At 46.8% G+C, this 23444-nt stretch overlaps 1 protein-coding gene across 4 annotated transcripts; it reads right to left on the reverse strand.

Moving 5' to 3' along the window:
- Nucleotides 1-139: 139 nt before the first annotated feature.
- Nucleotides 140-20014, reverse strand: LOC136024032 (tRNA N(3)-methylcytidine methyltransferase METTL2). 4 transcript variants are annotated; one of them, XR_010616733.1, is made up of 13 exons: nt 19479-20014; nt 17910-18001; nt 13941-14302; nt 12580-12629; nt 12063-12123; nt 10960-11099; nt 10148-10254; nt 9903-9968; nt 8369-8582; nt 6454-6556; nt 5211-5394; nt 4731-5089; nt 140-4111 (listed from the first exon to the last, which is right to left on the reverse strand). XR_010616733.1 is itself a non-coding variant. In XM_065699088.1 (9 exons), the coding sequence occupies exons 1-9, from the start codon at nt 19556-19558 to the stop codon at nt 8431-8433; spliced, it is 1110 nt and encodes a 369-aa protein (XP_065555160.1). In that variant the 5' UTR covers nt 19559-20013; the 3' UTR covers nt 7352-8430. The 4 variants fall into 4 exon arrangements, 1 of the variants encoding a protein (XP_065555160.1); XR_010616734.1 differs by lacking the exons at nt 4731-5089; nt 5211-5394; XR_010616735.1 differs by lacking the exons at nt 4731-5089; nt 5211-5394; nt 6454-6556.
- Between the last annotated feature and the right edge of the window lie 3430 nt (nt 20015-23444).

Consider the following 23444-nt stretch of genomic DNA (forward strand, 5'->3'; position numbering starts at 1 on the left):
GCTGCTCCAGTGGAAGGGGTCCCTGCCCATGGCAGGGGTTGGAACTGGAGGAGCTTTAAGGTCCCTTCCAACCCAAAGCAGGAGACTGGGCTCCCTGGAACAGCAATGGTCCCCAAGGTAAAAACTGATTTATCAATGGTTAAGACATGGCACACTTGATCTTTATTTTCATGGCATTATCTCCTACAGGAGCTAATCCCCCAGCTTCTTTTCTAAACAAGACAAGCCAACTTACTGCAATGTGCTGGCAAGAATAAGGGAGTTTTGTGAGGTTTTGGTTTTACAGGGAAGGGTTTTCTTATTCAAAGTGGTTGAACTAGGTAAAGATTTAATCATTTTGTAAAAGAAAACTTCAGATTCCATTAAAAATTTGAGTGTCAACTTTTAAGATGCTATTTCTAAAAGCTGATCAAGCACCAAAAGTAAGGTTGAGCAAAGACATTGTGTTGATCTCAACTTGATTTTCCCCATAGTATTTCAGTTTGGGAACAGTTTCAGTACATTTAACTTTGTGGCCCAGCAAGAGAAGAGAACATTTGGACCTCCACAATTCTCATGCAAGAAAACTCCTTCTTCCAGCCCACACTTGAGTGACACACAAAAACTATTGTGGTTTTCCCCCTTTTTCATTCACTTTGTTAAGAGCCCCTGCGCTCTGGTCCTTTTAGAGGAGCTGGTTTGAGAGCTGGCTACTGGATGGTTATGAGCAACACAGATCATACATGGCTGAACAAACAGTACCTCATTCATGGGGGCAAGCCAGCCCTCATCCACCATCACCTCTGCCAGATTCCTCCTGCTCTCCAGGTCCACCATCAGCTTGTGCTGATGCTTCCTACTACACCCCCCATGGCAGCTCTCACTTTGGGTGTCAGCAATATCCTTGGCACGTCACATTTGTATCATGCTCTCCTGAGACCCCGCTTGCAGCACTGTGTGCAGCTCTGGTGTCCTCAACATAAGGAGGACATGGAGCTGTTGGAGCAAGTCCAGAGGAGGCCACGAGGATGCTCAGGGGCTGGAGCAGCTCCTGTATGGAGCCAGGCTGAGAACACTGGGGCTGTTCAGTCTGGAGAAAGCTGCGTGGAGACCTCAGAGCAGCCTTCCAGTGTCTGAAGGGGGCTACAAGGGTACTGGGGAGGGACTCTTCATCAGGGACTGCAGTGATAGGACAAGGGGTGATGGGTTCAAACTGAAACAGGGGAAGTTCATGTTGGAGATAGGGCAGTTGTTTTTCCATGTGAGGGTGCTGAGGCGCTGGCACAGGGTGCCCAGAGAAGCTGTGGCTGCCCCATCCCTGGCAGTGCTCAAGGCCAAGTTGGACACAGGGGCTTGGAGCAAGCTGCTCCAGTGGAAAGGGGTCCCTGCCCATGGCAGGGGTTGGAGCTCGATGAGCTTTAAGGTCCCTTCAACCCAAACCGTTCTGTGATTCTATGTTTTGATGCTGAGCTGCCACAGCAATTCCCTTTGTCACTGCACTCCACTGGAGCTGCCCCCACGAGCTCCCCTTGGCTAGCACAAGCTTAGAAACAGAAGGGCAAACCCCTGCCTTCACACCCCAGCTCCACTGTTAACCCATGCCAGATTGGACCAGATTTGATAGATATTTTCACACAACATGTATCAAGCTCCCCCTATCTTGAATTTTGTGAAGATAAAACACCAGGAGCCAAGGTCCTGCTCTTTTTGATGTGTTTTTGGTGACCTGCATTTGCTTTCCAGGCTGTGAAATACTCTGAGATTTCCCCAGCACTTCTGTGCTGCCATGAGGTCTAGAAATGTACTGACCTAACGTAACACATACACAAAAAGAGAGCTGAGATTCCTCAGTGATAGCAGGACACCAGGAGCTGGGGACTTGAGAAAAGCATCAAATAGCCTTTAAAATCTAAAACCTGGCATCAGTCCTCTCAAATCCAAACATTTTACAGCCATTAAGAGAGTAAAGCCCACAATATTTCAGCTCTTAACATGTTTCTTAAGGCTTTAGCACTGTGGGGTGACCTCACCTCTAAGCATCACAGCCAGAAGATGCCAACCTTTGTCTGCAGAGTGGGTTCTCTGGCACCGAAGTTGCAAGCAAAGTGGGCAACACTTGGGGCATTCAAAACAGCTCACCCTTGTGTGGATTCTCCAGTGTCTAGTAAGGGTAGGGCTCCCAGCACAGCCTTTCCCTCCCCTAAGAGCATTAAAAGGGTCTTTTCCTCATTTCCATTAGACTGGGAGAAGGCTGGTATCTCAGCTACTCAAAGATAACATGCCATCACCTGACTCCTTCCTGAGGCCATCCAAGCGAGCCTCCACCCTCCCACACAATGGAGTTTATCTGGGAGGTTGTTCCTGCCCCTCCCTCTGTCTACACCTTCAGGTATCCCATTAGGGAGGCTTTGATACCCAAACCCAGTAGGAACGCATCCAGGTCCCTCAACCTCCACACATGCAGCGAGCCAAGTGCAACCTCAGAGCAGTTCCCTGATCCAAGGGAGCACATGTCCTGCCTGCTGGAGGAGGCAGCCCTCGTGTAGGGGTACCTGGATCTGCACAAGCACCATGGCCTGGCTCAGGTGAACCAAAACTCACAGCCCCGTGATTGTGTCCACCTTCCCCAAAGCACGTGGTACTGGCAAAATCCACTGGTTTTCTCCTGCACGCACCTGAAATGATGTGATTCTCCTTTGTGTGCCAGCAAGTCTTTCCCTCTCCTCACTATTAGCTTCCTAGAATACAAGAGGGCATTATTCTCATCAGGATTTGCCCCCTGCTTCTCTTCCTCCTGCCTGAAGTAAGCATAATAGCACGTTACCTTACCGGGCTTTTGAAAGGCTCAATTAAACACACTGCTCTGAGATTTGTGTAAGAGGAAAATTAAATCAACTTCCTGTTGTAAAGCTGGAGCATGCACATTTCTTCCGCAAGTATATTCAGCCTCTGTGTGACTTTCTGTTAAATACATCCCAACCGTCATAAGGCCTCTCTCAGTAGGGAAGAAGTCATTTGAAGTTAAGGAAAAGCCAGGTTTAGTTTTCCATGCAACCTTGATCAACATCGACCTCTTCACATGCACCCTTAACATTGAGTGTGGAAAGAAACATGTGGCTGTATAAAGACTGCAGGCTGGGTATCATGCCTTGTGCTTGGTCCCATGGATGATGGTGTAGTCTGAAGGGAGATCAACCAGTTTTCCTCTCTAAATGAGGAGAGCCACATGCAGTGCCCATGGAGAAGGGTGGCAGGGAACCTCTGCACTCATGGCTGAAGAGCAGATCACCCAGTGTTCCCCTCTAGAGAGGGCCTGTGATGCAAACAGCAACTTTCCACGCCACATGAGCTGAAAAATAACACGAAGATGCAAGAGCTACAAGGATCCTTTGGACTACAAACCCTTAAACCAACCTGGAGACAGCAGTCCTGCTCACACCCCACCCCAAAATCAAGTTGCTGTTCACACGCTGTGTTGGTGCTTGCAGTGAAGACTCCTTGGGGTTATTCAATAGCAGGGAGCACAGTTTAGAGCAGTAGGGTCCAACCTCACCAGGATGTTCCTCCTTCCTGGAAACAGCTATGGACCAACAGGCTGGGAGCTCCAGACAGGTGCTGACACGTCAGACTTGCCAGTGATCTTTGCCATCAACCACAGCCAGTTCCCTCTCATTCAACTGAGCATCAAAGACTGTGTTTTCAAGAGTAAAAGCTTTCACTGGCATGACACCTCATGCCATAGCAGACAGCCTTTGGGCACGAGGTGAAAGCACAGGCACACATGGCTAAGATTCCCTTCCTTCTTCTCCCTGCCTGTGTTCCAGCCAAGTTGCCAGGGCTGGCTTGTGCTCTCCATAACAAAGATGGCTTATCCTATTTAGTTCAGATTAGCACTTACTGTTGCCTACACAGGTAATTTCCGGTGCTGTGTCCCACTTTCACAGCAATACAAGTTCCCATTCAGCAAGGCACTTAGCACAGGAACCTACTGCCTTCAGCAAGAGCAAAGCACGAACTCCAGAGCTTTGCTGGTGAAACACAGAGCTCACAATTCCTCTGCCTCTAGAGCACAGGAGAGTCCTCCAAAAAATTCCTTCCTTCTCCTCGCTTTTGTAGTAATTTCCATCTTGCCCTGAAAACAGACATGACAACACTGTTGGAGTCAGAATCCTACGTACACGGTACCAAAAGACGTGTGCCAAGAACACCCCCTGTCAAGGTAGATGAATAGCTACAATAGTAAAACTGATCCTGATCATGTGTCTTCTCTTCTGGATTAATCTTCCCCATTATGGCACCAAACCAAAAGTGGTGGCACTGCTGGGACTGACAAATCAGGCCTAGCTGACTGATCAGGACAAAAAAGACTGCATGACTCAGTTTCCCTCCATCTGCCTTTACAGGGATAGAAGGATGCTCCACAATCCCCTTAGTAACTTCATCCCTGCAGCCACATCCCCATCCGTGCCCTCACTTCCAGGCACTGGATCCTGTGCATCTTTCATTTGTGCTCAGGACAAAGTTACATTCAGTTTGGGTCTGTGGTTCCTGCAGGGAATCCAGCTGGGGACCAGTCAGGGCTCATCCCAATGCCAGCAACAAAAGGAAGCTCTTTTGGCTTTAGTTAGGATGCGATGCCAAAAGCCACTGGCATGCATGCATGGAGGTTCTGTCTTTGTTGAAAATAACCAGGTCTCATTTATCCTGGAGCTCTACAGCTAAGTCCAGAATTAGAAATGGTGGTGCCATACCCTGAGAAGGTGGAGCTGAAGTATCTGAGAGAGAAGACACATGTCTGGTCTCACATTCTTCTGTCAGAAGCATTTTGATGATTACTGTTGTAATAATACAAATCACTAAGAATTGCTGCTGTTTCTCACTTCTCTGTGGGAAGATCCCGAGAAAGCTCCAATTTTCAGTGGAATTTACAACTTCTTTATGTTTGAAGTAATGGTATCAGAAATACTCCACAGCTTCTTGTCCTCTTTACCTTCCTTGTTCCCTTCACCTTCCTTGTTCCCTTCCTGCCTCCCAGTTTCCAACCAGGATGCTGTGAGGAGATCGATGACAAAGGGTTCTTCGCCATTCCTTGGAGCCCTCAGCATCATGGCTGGAATGAAAAGCCTTTCTGAAGGACAGGCTTAATGCCATAATCCCTACATGAAAGGGTTATGCAAAGGGTCAGAATAGGTGATGATAAAGTTCCCTTCCAGCCAAAACAATCTACGAACCTCCAAGGAAATCCACCATCCTCTGGCAAGAGCCAGGACCAGACTTTCCAAAGTGGAACAATGTCTGGCTCCAGAATTGGAGGGGCAGCGCCTCTGAAGAGCAATGAAATCATCTCTTCTGCTTGGGAGGTTCAACAAACTACACTGGCACTGCCTGTAAGCCACAGACCACAAGACTGGAATGCTGGAAAGAAAACCAGAGCAGATATGTTCAGAATGGCATTAAAGCTAATGTTACACTGCTAAAAAGGAAGAGAAAAAAAGGCACTTAACTGGCTTTTTAATATAGTAAAAGCCAATTTGGAGATTCCCTTTGAACATGCTAGGAAGCTGTTGTGCAACCCAGCCTGCTCAGCAGGCCCAAGGTGGGAATGGCAGAAGCTGCTACAAGTCAGGACCAAGGTACCTGAGTAGAGCTGTGTGGGAGGCAAGGCTGAAGTGGCAGGAGAGCAGCAGCTTCAGAGAGAACAGGAGCTGGCGGAGATTAATGAAGGCAGCTCAGGCAGTATCTGTCTGTAGGAGGCCTGGCTCAATTCAAGGCCATTAACTTATTGCTTTCTGAACACCATGAACAGGACTGGAAACAAAAGCATGTCTGCCCAGCATGGTTCATGTCAAGTGAGTGCTTAAATACTCCAGCAGGACGGAGAGCATTAAGAAAGGCAAAGAGCCACTTCAATGGCTGCAGGCTCACAGGGTTGCAAGTTTTTGCATGAAGCCCAAGTCAAAACCAGGCAGGCAACTGGGATGGAGCCTTAAAAGTAGAAACAAATAAATTACTAGCCTTCATTTACTCCCATTTGGGAGTTGAAATTTAAAGGGGAGTCCATCAACTTCAAATAAATCATGTTTATAATTAAGAACATATTTTCCTGCGCTGCTTACAAGCCTTTGGATGATTAATAAGGCATTTTTCAAATTACTTTAATTCCCACTAATTATGCTGCTTGTTTACCCCAGTCAATAATTTTCCTTCCAGGGAGATAAAGCTATCCCAGGAGGAGGTCTCCCTCCAGGGACCAAGAGGAAAAAGACCCCAGGGAACTGCAGAAGGCACCAGTAACACATGGGAGGTCTCTCACTGGAAGCAACGGAGCTGGTTACATGAGTCACATCACATCACTCACAGGACTCCTTTTGCTAAGCCTGAGTCTTTGCCTGGATAAGATGAAGAGACATGAGCTTGCTCAGCTCCCAGAAGCCTTAAGCTCTGTTTTGACTAGACCTTGCCTGAGGTACCAACCTTGCCAAGGAACCAGACTTTGTAGGTTTAGCATGAAAACACAGCAGCGACTGCACAGCTTCTGGGTTGGGTCAGGCTTGTGCCCGGCAGAAACCGAATGTGCCTATAAAGAAAGAATCCTTATCTCTATTTCAGACACTGGAAAGTCTCTTTAGAAAGTACAGTGAAAAAGCTGAACAGGAATGCTCTTCCCAGCTTTTTGATTGATTCCCTTCCAACACTATTGAAGAACTAGATATATTAAAAACAGCAGTGGTACATTCCTATTCCCACCCCAGCTCTGCAGCCTGCCTCTGTGGTGTGGATGGATATGCTGGGTCACCTTTCCACAGCAAGGGCTGAAGTGTCCAGACCCAGAAGCAGCACACACACTAACATGTGCAGGGTGACCCAGCAACATGGAAGTTGTGAACCTATCATGCTGCCACATGCCCAGCAGAGAGTATTGCTACAACCCCTTTAACACATCAGGGTGCTTCTGGTTTGACTCTCCAGACTCCTGCTGACTCTCCAAAGATAGCAATGGCATTTCCTCATCTTTTTACCCTTTCTCCTCTGTTTCAAGACAGCAGTTATTTCATAACCTGTCTCTATAGAGTTGACAGTTATTCTTAGGCAACTGTAAACTACAAATACAAGCATCTAGCTAACAAGCCACACACACTCTGTATAGCACAAACTGCTCTTCAGTCAGAGGTGCACAAACAACAGGCTTTGGTGCTTCGTGATCTAAAACAAGGGAGCAGATATCAGCCAAGGCTTTCCTTTCCTGAGAGATGAGAATAACACAAGAGAGCAAAGCTGTAGTTACCTAACGGTGGCCCAAATCCTTCAGATCAGGCATGCAGAAGCATGTGAGTTTCTGGGGAAGCCTAATTTATATTAATCAAACCAGCACTGAAAAGCATTACCACAAACTTTATTCTAATGCTTGTTGTACCACACCCTAAAAATAACAAAAGAAAACAAGCTGAGATAAAAGATATTTGCTGTCAAAGGTGGGGAAATACCTTCAGAAAGCCACAGCGTTGGCTTCCTCTAAGAAATGAATCAAGAGTGGGAGACACACTTCAGACTTCTTATCCAAGCCAGGTGTCCTGTCTGCTTGGGTTTAGCACACCACCATGACAGGGCAATACAGTCTGTGACCTGGGGTTGCAACCAGCAAGAACTGTTTCTCACTGTTCAAGCAGAAAAAGCAGGGAATTCTGGGGAAACCTTGTTCCCATGAGCTGCTTGTGATACTCTGGAGGTGCCCCAAAATTGGCATTAGCCCCCTTCAGAAACCTGACCCTGCCTTATGTATGTTTGTGGCACCTGCGCTATAGCGTGCTAGCTCCCTCTATGAACACCTTTGAGGGCAGTGATGGCAAGGCAGCATAATCTGCTTTCTTCGCAGGTTGTGTGCACACCATGAGGCATTCAGGAGGAGGACGGCACAGAGAAACCAGCATGGTCTCAGCTCCTGCCCTCAATCAAGGCATTTTTAACTTGTGGATTTGCACGAACCTGAACAAGCAGAAGAGAGCTGCATGAGATAAGCTGGCTAAGGGATTCCTATTAGGCCTCATGACCAGTTGCAGAGAGGAGATTTACCATTTGTATGGTTTTTGTTCCCAAGACAGGAGTACATAACACAGAGGTAAGGTCAAAGCTCTCCTTCTGTTTCATGTGGAAATCCAGAGTAAAAGTGACTCATTACTCAACTTGCTCAGCTGCTGGAAGACAGCACAACCATTCCTTAAGTTGTTAAAACCATAAAGAAGTTAAAAACTCAGACCAGCAGCAAGACATCTAAAGCACTGCTTGATCTCCTCTTAAACCATCCGTCCTTCCACTCCCTGGAAGTGATGCTAGGCACTGGAAAAGGCACTGAGGTCTCGTGTGTGCTGAACTCTGTAAAATCACATCTCACCAGGAGGAGACACTGCATGCGGCCACGAAGAGGCTCCAACCTAAGCAGCATGCCACGTGTCCTCACAGCTGAGGGGCAGCAGGCTTGAGGTATTTGCACTGGATCCATACTCGATACATGGTCATCTGTTTCCCTCGGTTCACTTGCAGCCGCCGGTCAACCAGGTTCTGGACTTTCTCCAGCCCAGCTCTTGTGAAGAGCTCATCTAATTCATCTGGAACAGAGAGGAGATGGAGGAGATTGAGCTTTCATCTAACTGATGCCTGCTCATGGTGAGAGCTAAACTACGTTGAAAGATGAACCAGAGGAAACTCACCGTCTCACTATGGCAGGGAAATGTAAAGATCAGACAGGACTTAACTCATCTACTATGGGGGGGATTAAGATCACGGTTTCTCTAGTTTCCTTTCAGTTACCCTCTAGCAAAGAAGGGAAGAAGTATTTGGAGGACAACTAGTATTACACAGACTTGACAAAGAGAAAACAGCAGCACTTTCAGACATGGGTATTGCCTCTAGTAACTGATTAAGGGAGCATCTTCTGGCGAGTAGGGACAGATCCATTCCTTCCCCCCTCCCTACTCTCCCCAGAGGAATTTCCGAGTCTGCAAGAGCAAAGAATGGGATCGGCCCTACGCTTTTAAACGGTGGCAATGAGATGTGTGCTGTATAGGCTGGAGGGGAATGGGATTCATTAAGGCTAAATTTAGGAATAAAATCCTTACAGAAACCACACCCTGCTGGGGCCCAATCAAAGCACTAAGAGCCCTCGAGGCTGGTAGCACTTACACTGGCAGGTATTCCTGACCAAGCAAATAAGGATCATGGTGCCCCAGCACACTGGCTGTGGGCAAAGCCAGAGCAAGTCCTGCTGAGCAGCAGAGAGCTTGTTCAACTGCAGGCTGGGAGCACGTGATTTGTATGGAGTTTCTGTAGAAAAGGGTAACAGGTCCCAGCTTGTGCTCTTTTATCAGATGCTTGCCATTGTGAAGCGTCTGCCAAACACGCATTAAACACCAGACTTGTGCACTGGGGAAGGGAAGAGTTTGTTGCAGTTGTGTCACTGCTCTAACAATGACCATGCAGAGGGGCAGAGTGGAAGTGACTGGAGGCACTCTTGGTGATAAGCAGGGAGAACACAACTCTGCTGAACACCAAGTAGCAGCAGAACTGGAGAGGCTGCCTCAGTGCTCAACTACGTCCTACCTATTTCCTCATAGGAGGATACTGAAGCTAAGAGAAGTTCCTCCAAGCGATGTCCATCTCACAAGGTTCAAGGAGAGCTCCTCCAATCCCACCCCTCCCAGTGCAGCAAACACATTAGTCTTTCTCTAGAAGAATTTTCCACTGTGGAATTCACCACACCATATTCACATTAGCAAGTGACAAGCTCAGGTCCCCACGCAACTGAGAGACACTTGAACATTCTCCACTGCTCCACGAAAGACAGGGTGTAAAGACCTAGTGGCAAAACCTTAGGGCACAGGGACAGAAAGAGGTGAGGAGAGTCAGAGGGATGTTTTATAGCCTCCTACCTTGTGTGAAGAAGTAGACTCTGGTGCCATCACCTCTCACATAGAAGTTATCAGACAGACACTGACCTAAGGGGAAGAGGGATTTAAACAGTTACCAGCTATCATTTAAATACCAACAACTGCCATTCAACAAGAGGCACTTCTCTCAGCACACGCTGTGTGTCTTCGACATGGGGTAGACACTACTCCAGAGCAGCAGCACCTAGCAGTGATGCAGCAAGACTACTCAGGGGAGAAGAAAATACCTTTCTTAAACCGAAGCTGGGCCAGGTCATAACGGCCATAATCTCGCAACAAAATCATCCCTCCTGGTTTCAGAAGGCGACTCAGTCTGTTAACAATGCCTTGCATCCTGAGGAAAGAACAAAGCAGAATTAGCGAACAGTCTGCAAAATGATGCTTGTACTTTCCACAAAGTATCAAGTTTTACATGTTTCGACTTCATACAAAGAGCAGCCAAAAGCCAGCACTTCTCTGAGCTCTCTCAGACTTAGGTGAGTTGATTTTATTTGGCTGCCTTATTTCTGACACTCCCTGATTCTGCTTGGTTTTTCTCTCCAATGATAACTTAGCCTGCCACAGCAAGGATTAAGTGCTCTCTCTTACTGATTACAAAAGGATTCCACTGGTTTCTGGAAAACAAGGAGTGAACATGAAAAATGCTGCGAAATAAAATGAAGGCTGTAACAGTCACATCAAAATCACAGCACTCCTGAACCTGTCCCCTCCCTTCTCACCACCTCCCATCTGAGAAATCAATGCAGCCTTTGAGCCTTAAAATCTAGCAGCATATATTCCACAAATCGGTGCTGAGTGCTCAGTGTGGTTGGGGTTCAGAAGTGGGGAGCAAGTGTACTTATAGCCATTTCCCACTTTCAAATCACACCTATCCTGCACCAAGAGTTGTTACATCTGAAAGTACCTGCAAATGCCATTTTCAGGGGCTTAATGGAAAACTGGAACAGAACTTTTCCTTCCTATGAGGGGAGCTACTGTGAAAAAGCTCAACTTCTATATGCATTATCTTTCGCAGCCAGAATGAATTATTCCAACTTACTTCTCTGGGAGAATGGCTGAGAGGACAAAGATAAGAATAACAACGTCAAGACTCTTGTCTGGCATTGGGAAAGGACTTTGGTCATTGCACAGGTCATGGACGAACGCAAAGCAGCGAGAAGAATCATATTCTGCATTGTTCTGTATTTAAGAAGAGAGAAATAAGAACATTAACAGCAGACCTTGATCTCAATGTTATCTGGATGTGGGAGTATCAAGGGAGATTTACAAAGAGCTTTGGACTTGTAACAAGTCAGGCAATCAGCACTGCCAAAACCCCAGTACTGGACTGAGGGATTATTATAAGGTCAGATTTTCCATTAATAGTGGTAAAAAGTGAGAGATTTCCACTATTAAACTAGTAATCTAGACAAAAGCAAGAGTGTAAGGGCCCCTCTCTACGTGTCTGAAATCAATATTCACTTCAAATACAAGCAAACTACTCCCTGTACACCAGCATCAAACCTGGCTGCCTGAAGTTGTGTATTTTTCTAAAGCTGCTGCTACAGATTGCAGTAGCTTCTATAAACAGTGCTTGTGTCACCTTAAGAGGATGAAATGGCACGCTGCCTCTGCTGCTGTGCTTCTCATCTCATCTCCTCTCACAAAATGACTGATTACACTCGATACTTCATATATTCTCAGTTCTGTTCTGACCTGAAATCTTTGTCCTTTGACTAAATTCCATCCTCCTGCTCCCCAGATAACAGTGTCCCTCCTCAGCTGTCTGTGCAGAAGCACCCAAACCACGTTCCCAGGACTGCAGCGCCAGCAGCACACACACAAACCAAAACCAGCTTCAGTTCCTGTTAAAAAATAGCCTGACTGTTTTCAAGGTTGAGCAGTTACTCAGCTAAAAAAGCTGCCAACCATTGGGGAAAGAAAATCTGGCTGAGCTGTCTGCTGCCAACGTGACATTTTGAGAGCTTCAACTTCCCTCATTTCTGCAATCTTTGATGGCTCATTTGCCTTATTACCAGTGCAAGGGTCAGCATCAGGGCTGGCTAAAGAAAAGCAAGCTGCCAACATAGCTGTGATCTATCTGTGTTCATGTGCAATTGGCACCATGTACTTCCTACCTGCATAAGACACCACTGACTTTACCTGGACAAGATCCACAGCTGTAGTAGAAAAATCACAGCAATACACAAATAGGCCCGGATCACTGAAAGAAAGAAAATAAATGATCATCATTTATATAAAGGTGCTGCACCAGGATTAAGAAATGTCTCAAATACACAAGAGTACAGAATTGGGAGCCAGAAATCCCAGGCTTTAGCCTATCTCTGTTAATAATGTCTTGTGCAAAATCAAGTCACTCCTTTACACCCCAGCTATTCTCATATGGAGCTCACAGCTTACTTTTCCTTCCAGAACAGGCACTAAGGCCTGTGTGAAAACACTTACAGAATGAGACATATAAACTTGCATTATGTTTTGTGGGTTGCATTCTAAGACCAAGTATTTCCAAGGTCAAACCAAAGTCATCTGAAGTTGCAGACGGCAAAAGTACTACTTGCATCTGAGACTGTCTAAACTAACAACACATGCAGCACTTTGCCAGTTGTTTTTTAGGAGGCTGGTGCATCATGCAGGTAAAAACCTATTGAGAACTACTTACTTGTTCGTTTGTAGAATCGGGAAGACTGTGTTTCCAGCACCACAGCCAACCTGCACAAAGCAGATGTACACAGAATGAAAATCACTTCTTCAGCATCTCCCATGCAGCTATTTCCAAATCATCCCCTTACAGCCATGGACCAAGGAGCAACTCATGAGTAACAGCTGAGCACAGCAGTGACCGTTTGCAAATCTCCCTGCAAGATCTGAGTACGTTCAGCTCTGAGGAGCAAGTTTATGTATAAGCATTTGTGGGAAACCACTAAGCCGGTTCTCATAGGGAATCTCACTAACAAGCTATATATTGTTACTCCTTTGAAAACTGTTATTGCTGGAATCCCAACCATAACAGCCAGTATGAGTCACTGAAGCACTGGCAAAAGCCATGGACTTCTTGCATTCACTTCCACAGAAAATCAGAGCAGTGCAGAGAGAACTTTGCTTTCCTATAATTACAACTGGCTGTTTCAGAGTTTCCTTCACTAGATGGCTCTGCCTCAAGTTATGACTAGGCCTACACTGATTCTGCCACCTTATTCCTTCTGCTTGTTCCCATTTGAAGGGTTTGAGGAATTCCCTTCTGTATGCTTAAGGAATCAGTAAAATGGATATAGACTGAGCTGAAAACACCACGGATGGCTTGCAGTGACAAATGTTACTTAAGTATTCAGATGAGACAGGAAAGCCACAATGACCATGAATGCCAAAGTCTGAGGGAGTCTTAAAGCCACAGATTAAACAAACCTGAAGGACAATTCATATTGACTCTCCATGGATGGGTGTAACTTATACAGAAGGTGAAGCATTCGACAAAACCAGTGGTATCCCCAGTGAGCAAACTAGAGGTGACAGAGCAAAAGGTTGCTAGTACAGACTTTTCTGGGACAAAGCCTGTATGTGAGATTCCCCATTACTACAAGGGCCATAACGAACAAAGCAAACAGCATCTTTACATTCTTGGATTCACTGTATTGTTTCACACCCCCCAAGATGTGACAAGAGCCAGCACAAACATGTAAAACGTAAATGACAAGGGAAAAGCTTTATACAGACAAGAATCAGCTTCTTCAAATGGTGGCTTTTAAATGATTGTTTCAACATCTGATAGTCAGTTTGTCTTTTAAAATCTCAAACTTCTTATGGCCCTTGTGCTCTGCCACTTCACAGCCTGAACCAAAAGAATCCCAACAGATTTAATGGTTTAATTCAGTTCTAAGCTGCCTTCTATTTCTTGCAGTTTACTGACTTAGGGCAATCATCCCATTCACTTGCTGTTTGCCAATGATACATGTGACAGTCCCTTTCACACTGAAACTGACACAAGGGACTATTCCATGTGTAACTCTGTTTTATAGCTATTACCTCTAATATACGGTAAGATGCAGACGATCCTGGGTAATCCCCATCACCTTCATTCAGCTCACTATACTTCTGCATAGCCAACTCCTCTGTGCAGATCTTAGGTGTGCTTTTTATCAGGTTTAACTCATTCTCTGCCCTGGTTTCCAAGGAACAATGTCCATTTGCACAGCTTCCCAGCTCTTCGCTGCTGGATTCTTCTTTGTTACTAAATTCATGCAGAGAATCCCCATTTTGACATGGGTTCCTGTGAGGTGCCAGCTCAGGGAATTCAGTGAACAGCCAGTGCCTGTCCTTGAAGAAGCCATTTTCATGGATTTTATAAAAGTCATCCCAGTACCTCTTAGCATTCACCTCATATTCCTCTGTGAACACAAACAAAAACATCACCAGCAGTCAAATCAGAAGGTCTCAGAGTTTAATCAGTTCAGACAGTGAATGATCACTGCAGCCATCTATTCAGCAATCTGCTTTAATGGGTAAGGTCATGGATTGAAAATCACCTTTATTTAAATCCTGCCAGCTCACATCAACACTCAGCCTGCATCCTCACTGTCACTTTGTTAGGACTAAAATAGGGAAAAGAGGCAGAAGAGGAAAGCTGGAAGCTGGCTACAGAAAAGGCATCTTTGAAGGACACTGGAATGAAGAAATCCAGGTTTTACTTCCATCTCTAACCGTAACCAGGATACTCCTAGAGCCCAGTCTGCAGTACTTTGCTTTCCACAGTTCTGTGCACGTTAGAGCATCACACATTTATGAAATGAAAACAAAAGAGGAGGGTCAACAAAAGTGACCACTGCCATTAAAGTAATAGTGAATAGCTAAGGAGGACAGACTGCAGATGGTAAGAATTAACTTTAGCAGCAAGCATTATCATTTCACAGCAAGTGGACACACTCCTGGAGCAAGATGAGTATTACAGAAAGCTGGAAGAACAATTACAAAGCCATGATCTAATGAAATTCAAGTCATCCAGTGAATTATTTCCACACACCTTGACAGATTTCAGATGAAGCACAGTTCTAGGGAAACTATTTTTGCCATGGGAAGTTACAAATCCAACCGGATTCCTGAATTCTCACCTATGTGATGAGTTATCTATCCCTCAGAAGAGCTAAGTCCAACACCCTGTGCTTTACATCCCAAGTGCGTTTCAATTGCATGCAACTCCTCAGACATATTTGCACAGCAACAAGTGCATTACTGAATATAAATGATTCTCCCCCAATTAGAGATAACAACTGTATGTGAGAACGGATAACATCTCTCCAACATCCACGAAGAGTAGGGTTAAGAGAAAAAGCAGCATTAGTATCTGAACTGCAGTTTTGTCTTTTTGAAAAGCAGAAAATGTTTAGAAGATACATGAAAGGAGACACTAAGATGAACCAAGAATGCCTGGAAAAATACATAGCCTCAGCCAAATACAGATAAAAATGGCTTTAAGAAAACTCAGAAGTCAGTCATATGTATATTTTTAGTAGGATCTATCCCTGAAGCACAAAGAGCTACACATAAAAACAATCTCTATCTCAACTACCACAATTTTCTCCTTTTAAGAAGCCTTGCACTTAAACCCCAAGCTGAAAGACATTTTAATGTCTGATACTGGACTAAAGCAGTAAGCTTGTGTTATGATCTCACCATAGCTCCAAGTAAGCAGGGTCAAGTCAGTTTACTATCCGCATAGGAGAACTCAGTGACTGCTAATGGCAGAGGAAGGAGCATTACTGATTCATCCCCTGGCACACTCCTTCCTGAACTGTCATTTCTTCCATGTATTAGTAGGGATATGCAAGGATGGTCCCCAACAATCCCATGACAGCCTGACTGTAATGGGATGCTTACCTAGGTGCTGGGGCAAAATTCTAGCCCAGCCATTTTGGATTAGCCACATTTTTGCCACAGTCTAACACAGAACAAGGCATTGTGCTCTTCCTGGGTCAAATTACTGTGGAATTCTGGTGGATGTTATACTATTGAAGAGCTGTTATACTGCAACCCGCATGTGTGGAAGCTTTATTTAAAGCTCCTTTACCTCATAGCCTAGTGTTTTCAAAGCACTGGAATAAAGGATCAGTAATGATATGAATGCAAGATCATGCAAGAAACAGATTTAAAGCAAAATAAATGACCATATTCCCTTTTCAGTCTGACTTTCCTGCACAACTTACGCCAGAAAAGTTCACATAACACTTGCTTTAAAATCCTTTTCATGGTATTAGCTCGTGGGGACATCGGCGTGTGAGCCAGATTCCTCCAGAAACCTTTCTGATAAGGACTCCTGACTTTGCTACTCATCTTTGTAAGGACACCCCCAAAGCCAAGCCCATACTCACCCTTTCACATTGCAGAAGAAGGGCAAACAAAAGTAACTGTTCACAAAAGACATGAAGAGAACCAGGGACCCCCTGAATAGTATGGGGGGGGGGGGGTAATTATGGAGCCTCAAAAAGAAACCAGGAAACTCTTCCACTTCTTTCTTTGTTCCCAGCCAGAAGACACATCTTCAACATACCCCACAGAACTTCTCTCCTTCTTCAGAACAAATTCTGACAGCCCCAAGAAGTCCACAGAATAATACAGCCATAATGACCAATAGCTTGCCTTTGTTCTCCTGCTTGGACACTAGTGATTCTCAAAGTACTAGACCCTTCAGGCACAGTTGCCTGAGCTGGCTTCCCTACATTTCAGCCATCCCATTGTCTCCACACGCTTCCCACTGAATAGCAACCATCAAAATTTGACTGGCCTCCATTGTTCAGTCTGGGAAATACATCATGAAGACCTGACAAACTGCTCTAACAGCAAATTGCTCCACCATTTCATAGCTGCATATAGGTTCTCAAAGCATGACAGACAACATCCTTTAATGTTAACCAGATTTTAAAATTAACTCAACACAATGGGCATCACAATAGAAACTGCTGGATACTTCTGGGAATCCAAGAAATTAGAAGGGTTGCTCTTTGGTATAATTAAATTTGCTATTGTGAACACAACTGGAAGCTATATGGGAAGTGTCTCAATAGCTCCAGTAGTGTTCAGCATCACCTTACGGATGACACACTCAATTTAATTTGAACAAAAGCAACAGATCCATCCTAGAGCTCAGCAGGATATAACATGATCATCATCAAACAAGTCTCTTATCATACCAACGAACAGGAAGCCACTTCACCCTCATTTAAGGGACTGGATGATATCTAAGAGGTGTGGAGGAAAGATGCATTATTAACCAGAACAGCTTCACCATTAATCGGAACAGCTTCAGCTGTTATCACTTGACTATAGAACTGTGCACCTTTAGCTTGACTCAGATTCAGGTAAGCATTGCATTTTGGATATATAAATACCCTTTAAGCCAAGGTTGAGGGAATTAAACCTCTGCAATCTCTTCTTTTGCCTCTCTGATGATAAACACTTCCATCGTGATAATTATTCTTCTCTTCTCGTTTAACCATTATCATGCTGTTACTCACTTGGTAGACAGAGATGGACACTACTTTATTAGACCTTCTTAAGAGAAAAACTGGGCTTTTATCAGCTCCACAGCATGCAAGTAACAGAAGACTGACTGTTAGAAGTTAAGCTTTAGAGAGCAAAAGTAAGCAGAGGCAACAGCACTACAGCAAAAGAAGCTTGTTGACAAGGAACACTAACAAGTATTTAAACACACACAGCATGAACAAAGACACTCAATCTAAGATGACTCCTCCAAACTAAGACCATTTCTCTTCCAGTAGGATGAGTTGCTGGAGAAGGTAGAGGAATCACAGAAAGGTAATTAAGAACAGAAAGATTCCTCCTCCTCCATTTTTCATTATCAACAACTAGGTAATGTATTTTGAATGATTTGGGAGAGGGGGGAAGGGAGGAATAAATGATGATGCGTATGCAGATCTGGCCACAGTTCCACCCTTGTATGCACAAGTCAAGACTCAGCATTAGAAGACTGCACAAAAGTACCTTGTTTATCTTGTGGCAATAGCTGTGAGCTGTTCTCTTGAACTTTACTCCTGGCACTGGCTTCCTGCTCTTCTGACCATTCCACATTATCCCTGTTGTGAAACATAAGATGAACTACTCAGCTGAGAATCACAGGGCAAAGACAGAGAGAAAAGAGAAAGGTCCAGACAACCTTCCAAACAGCTCAGAGCTCTTCCACAGGCTCTAACTCCAGCTCAGCAGCAGTACTACAGCCATCAGCACAGTTCTGAATGCACTGCACTCATAACATTACAAACAATGTAACTGGTAGGGATCCCAAGAGACACCCAGTCTGTCCCCTAATCCTTTTCCCTATTTGATGCTCCGCCAAGTTGAGGGGAAATAAACCCTTATTGTAAACCCAGGAGGGCACTCAGCACAAATAGGCCTCCTTAGCGAGGAACTGCTGTCGTCACAGGGTGAAATGCACTTGTTCCTATGCAGGTGATGGACAGGCAGGTGCTTGTGTGTTTTCACTCATGTGGGTCACCAATGCAGACCATCTGCCTTAGAAAAGTACCTTTTCTGAAGTTAGACCAAAAAAGGCAGCATGGTGATTTGGAAGGCAAAGTGTTCTCTTAAATCCAATTATGAAAAAATATGCAGGAAGCTTTAAAGAATTAAAAAGCATTAATAACTTGAATGTGCATGCACAGTTGTGGAGTCATTAAAGTGATTCACTTGACCTTTCTTCATTAAAACAGGTGAATGAAAAGCAGAATACAAAGACCAAGAGGCACTATTCTGGCCTCAGGAGGAATTAGTGTTTTGATATTAACTCACAAAACAAAGACTTAAGTGTCAAGTGTGTGGAAAAACTAGATTACTAGGAGTTTCTGCAGGAAGTAAGCATTGAGGATACGCTTTTGCAACCTGTGTTTGGTCGAATGGAGTCCAAAATGAATGACAAGCTGACACACGCACATATCCCTTTATTACACGTTAGACATACCCAACTGTTAACAAGGAACGGCAGCCAGAGACCAAAAGTGGAGGTATGTCCGTCCAAAATGCAAACCACCTTCAGTTCCCAGGAAATTCGGGTGTTTAACGTATCTGAAACCAGCTTTCTCCAAAGGAAGCCTCCCATTCCAAGCTAACACCTAGCACCATCTCACACTGTTCCAGGAGCAGATGGGCGCCATGATCACTGTACGATTTACACCTTAGTCACTAACAGATGGAGAAGGGTTTAGAGATTCCCGAAAGCAGATAGTTTAACTGTTATTAACTTCAGCAATGAAGCAACTGCCGCAAACCAACCCATTCTCCTGAAGCCTCAAGGCCGCCGGAACCATCCCAACCGCTTTGGAAGCGAGAGAGGAGGGCTCGGGACCCCAGGGGGATGAGCACCCCCGCTCAGAACCGGGCCCTCCCGCACCTGCTGCCCGGCCCAGCCTCCGCTCCCCGCCTGCCCGCACCCACAGCCCCCCCGCGCTTGCTCCGGTGCCCGCGGCTGCCAGGACCCCCGCTCCACGGCGCCTCACCGCAGGCCACAAGCGAGAAGGAGCCCTCCCCCGCCGCCCCGGGTCCCCCGGCCGCCCTCACCAGGCGTTGTGCTGGAAGAGGCGGGCGGGGTCGGTGAGGAAGCGCCTCCCGAAGCGCTGCCGCTCCCTGGGCGCCGCCATGACGGGACGAGCGTCACCGGAACGGGAAGCGCCGACCCGAGAGAGGACTGGGGCGGGCGGGGGCGGGGAGGCCGGTACCTCAGCGATGGCGGCGGCGCCGGGTGAGGCGGTGGGGCCGCTTTAACTCGCTTTTATTTCGCGTTTCACACACCGGACCTCAAGCCGCTGTTGTCCGGTATTCACAGGCCTGTGGTGCTGTCATCCAGCCACGATCGTAGCTTGGCTTCCATGGCTGCTCTCTGCTTCGCCCGCCGCCGGGCGCGGAGGTAACAGAGCCCACAGAAGCCAGTGCCTGCCTCCGGGTCGTGTCCGCCGCTCCACAGGGACGAGCGGGTGCATGCGGTGTGGTGGAAGAGCCGGCGGTCGGTGTGGTCCTCCCTGATCTTGTGCCTCAGCAGGCTGCTGTGCTGGGAGAGCGCTGGGCTCTGCCGGGGCCGCTTGGCTGCCTGCGCCTTCTGAGGGGAGGGAGGGAAGTGGGAATCAGGCAGAGATCGTGGAGGGGAAATCAGCTCTGCCCATGTGGGGCCACGCACCACGTGTATATGTGCGGAAGAGCACCTCAGTGATGTGTTACGGGGTGCTGCTGGCAGGTAATAGAATCACGGGATCAACCACGTTGGAAAAGCCCTTTAAGCTCACCCAGTCCAGCCCTTACCCCAGCACTGCCAAGGCCACCACTGACCCATGGCACTGAGGCCTCGTCTCCACGGTGTGTGAACACTTGCAGGGCCAGTGCAGCTTGAGGCCGGTTCCTCTTGTCCCATCCCTTGTTCCTTGGGAGCAGAGCCCAGCCCCTCCTGGCTCCATCCTCCTGTCAGGCACTTGTAGGGAGCCATCAGGTCCCCCTGAGCCTTCTCTTCTCCATCTGAACCCCCCAGGTCCCTCAGCCATTCCCCATCACACTTGGGCTCCAGGCCCTGCATCAGCTCCATTCCCTTCTCTGGCTCCACTCCAGCCCCTCAATGCCTCTCCTGTAGTGAGGGGCCTAGAACTGAACACAGGATTCGAGGTGCGGCCTCACCAGTGCCCAGTGCAGGGGCACAATCACTGCCCTGGCCCTGCTGCTGCCCTGGTGCTGATACAGGCCAGGATGCTGGTGGCCTCTTGGCTGCCTGGGCACAAGCTGGCTTATAACCAATTCATGCTGACTATTAACAGTAATAAACAAGTAAGCTTTCATTATATTTCTGGTTTAATTTTTCTTTCCACTTAGGACACAATTGCTCAATAATACCCATATCTAGTTAAAGCATTCACCAGCCAGTTAATGTATAGGTTACTTGAGTGACAAGTCACTCTTAGTGCTGCTCTGATTGCACTCTGCATACTACAGTGTGTAACATCTGCCCTCAGTGTTTAACACCAGGACTTGTGTCCTGGCTGGGCTGTCTGCTCTCAGGTAATGTGATGTATTTAGGCACTCAGTGTTGACATTGAGGGAGCATCTCCACTTCCTGCAGGGAGCAGGAGGCCTGAGAGCAGCTGCCTGAATGAAAGCAAGCCTGGCTTTTCAGCCCTGTCCTGCACCTCCTGCTGTGCTGTAACACACCTGAAGCATTTGTGTCTCACCTTCTGCATCCGTTTTCTCTCACAGAAGCAGCGGGTGTCAAGCAATGCCGATTGTGCGTTCTTCTTCGCTGCCTTCTGCAAGCTCTTTCTTGGCTTCCTCAGTATTGCTGCATCTTGTTTAGGACGTGGGAAGATGGGGACCTGAGCGTAAGGGCTGCCTGAGTGGGGGCAAAGGGAAATAAGAATCAGTCAGCGACTGTGCAGCCCGCAGCTGGCTGCCTCTTGCTTTCCTCTTCTCACCTGGAAAGGACTCAGTGAGTCCTGAGTTCCTCACTCCTCTGAACCACAAGTCAAAGCAGCTACCATCAGCATGCCCAGTGTTAGCAGGCATAGATTGACACAGGCACCAGTCCCTTCGCTACAGTGTTGAGTGCTTAGTCTGCAGCAGTCCATGGCACAGAGGTGCCTCTAGGTGTTGGGGTGACCCAGAACTCACCCACTGCTACATGCTTTGTCATAGGCTGTTTACAGACGCTCTAGAAGGTGATGCCTTCCCCCTGATGAGTCTCTGGCAGGACTCACTACAACTGTTCGAGTTGGCTTCTCGCCCTGGGAGGGTTTTGAGCTGAATGAACTCCCAAGCTCTGCTCCAGCTTCATTTTCTGTGATCCTCTTGGAAATTACCTTGGGAAGGGTTTGCTAATGCAGGGCTGACCCTGAGCCTTGCTGAACCCAATACCAGAAGCACTTTGGGAGAAGGCCACGTGCCAGGAGGCAACAGAGAAGCTGTGGCAAATGCCTCACTTGAGTTGTCACCCTCACAGGTCCAGTGACTTCCCTTTTGGACAGTGGGAGTGATAGTGTCAAGCCATACCTTTGTGGCTCTTTGGGTGAGCTGCTGCCTTCTTTTTGTTCCCAGCTGAGTCACAGGCAGTGCTTGCAAAGGAAGATGTAGTAGGGTAAACCACCTCTTTCCAAATCTTTCTGCCACACTTGAAGGCGTCATCAGCCATCCAGTTTTTCTGGTCCCTGAGCTTCCTCTGGTAGTGACTAGAAGACAAAAGAGGGCGTCGTTGTCCCATGAAACACAGCCCAAGGCCTCACTCAGCACTGGCTGCTGTGCACCTGCATATCTGGGAAGACCTGGTTCATGTGAGGATATTTTAAACTGCAAAGGATATTAAACTGTGTGATAGACACAGTTTATGGTGGCATTTACAACAGTGTCTTTGTAGAGCAGGTGTCTGAGCTATGCAGGTGCATGTCCAAGTAGATACAAAATGTTTCTGGAGATCCAGTCTCTCTCTTTTGTTTTATAAGGCGCAAATCTCCCGGCAAAGAGGGATCTCCCTCATCTATCTCATAGAGCTAAGGAAGCTCACCTGATAATGTCAAACAGAGTTTTCTGGGGCAGAGCTGCCAACTCCACCAGCTTCAAGAAGACTTCTAAGAAGAGCATTCCTCTGTCACTGGCAGAACTGAAGCTGCTTGAGTGATTTTTCCAAGATGCTGGAGAGGAAGAGAGTGGTCAGAGACGTGACTGAGCCTTGTCTTAACCTTCACAGAGCTCAAAAGGAGCCAAGACCACAGCGGCTCCCAGGGAAGTCTGGACAAGTTATGCCATGGGGATCCATCCCCTTTATCTGCTGAGTACTGGTTAGGTATCTAGCAGGTAGGACAATTCCCTCAAGCTTATGATTAGCTAAAGAAGGTGAGGTCTGCTCCTTCTGTGTCCCATCTTTTAAGAGTTTGGCCTCTGCGCTTGCAGCAGGAACATCTGGACCAAATGCTGGATTCCTGCCCCTGTCCCTGAGACTGGCAAGCCATGGGGGCAGAGCTAACCCTGAGCTGGCCTGTCATGGTCCGTTGAACTATTGCTGTCTTGTCTGAATAGAGCAGTCTTTGTTTCTTTGGGTCCCAGCTGCTTAGTAAATACCAGTTGTCTTGAGAATCAGGTAAATTCAGATATCTCTGGATAAGGGAGACTTTTGGTGGAGCAGGGTGTCTCTTACATGCTGTCTGGGTGAAACACATCTTGTCAGTAGCACTGTCCAGGAAGTCAGAGAAATCCAGTGGTCTGTCTCCTGCAGGCAAGTGGCATCTCTGTTAGCAGGGCAGGGCTTTGCTGTAACACAATGCTGGGGGGAGCAGCTCAGAGCTGGTGCCACAGAAAGATTTGCTACTAGAATCTAAGAGTAGGGAAAAAGCTGTTTAAGCTTTCCACTTGTAACTGGGTTCTGGATTCTTCTGCTGCAGCATGCATAAAGAGGTCCAAAAGTGCAACGTGTAGCCATGAATGCTAATCCCTGGTAAGTACTGAAATGCAGCAGCCCAAGTACAGCAAACATCTGGGTACAGTATTGCCCTGGGTAATGGG

Source organism: Lathamus discolor, chromosome 20 (genome assembly GCF_037157495.1).
Source record: "Lathamus discolor isolate bLatDis1 chromosome 20, bLatDis1.hap1, whole genome shotgun sequence".
Lineage (NCBI taxonomy): Eukaryota > Metazoa > Chordata > Aves > Psittaciformes > Psittacidae > Lathamus > Lathamus discolor.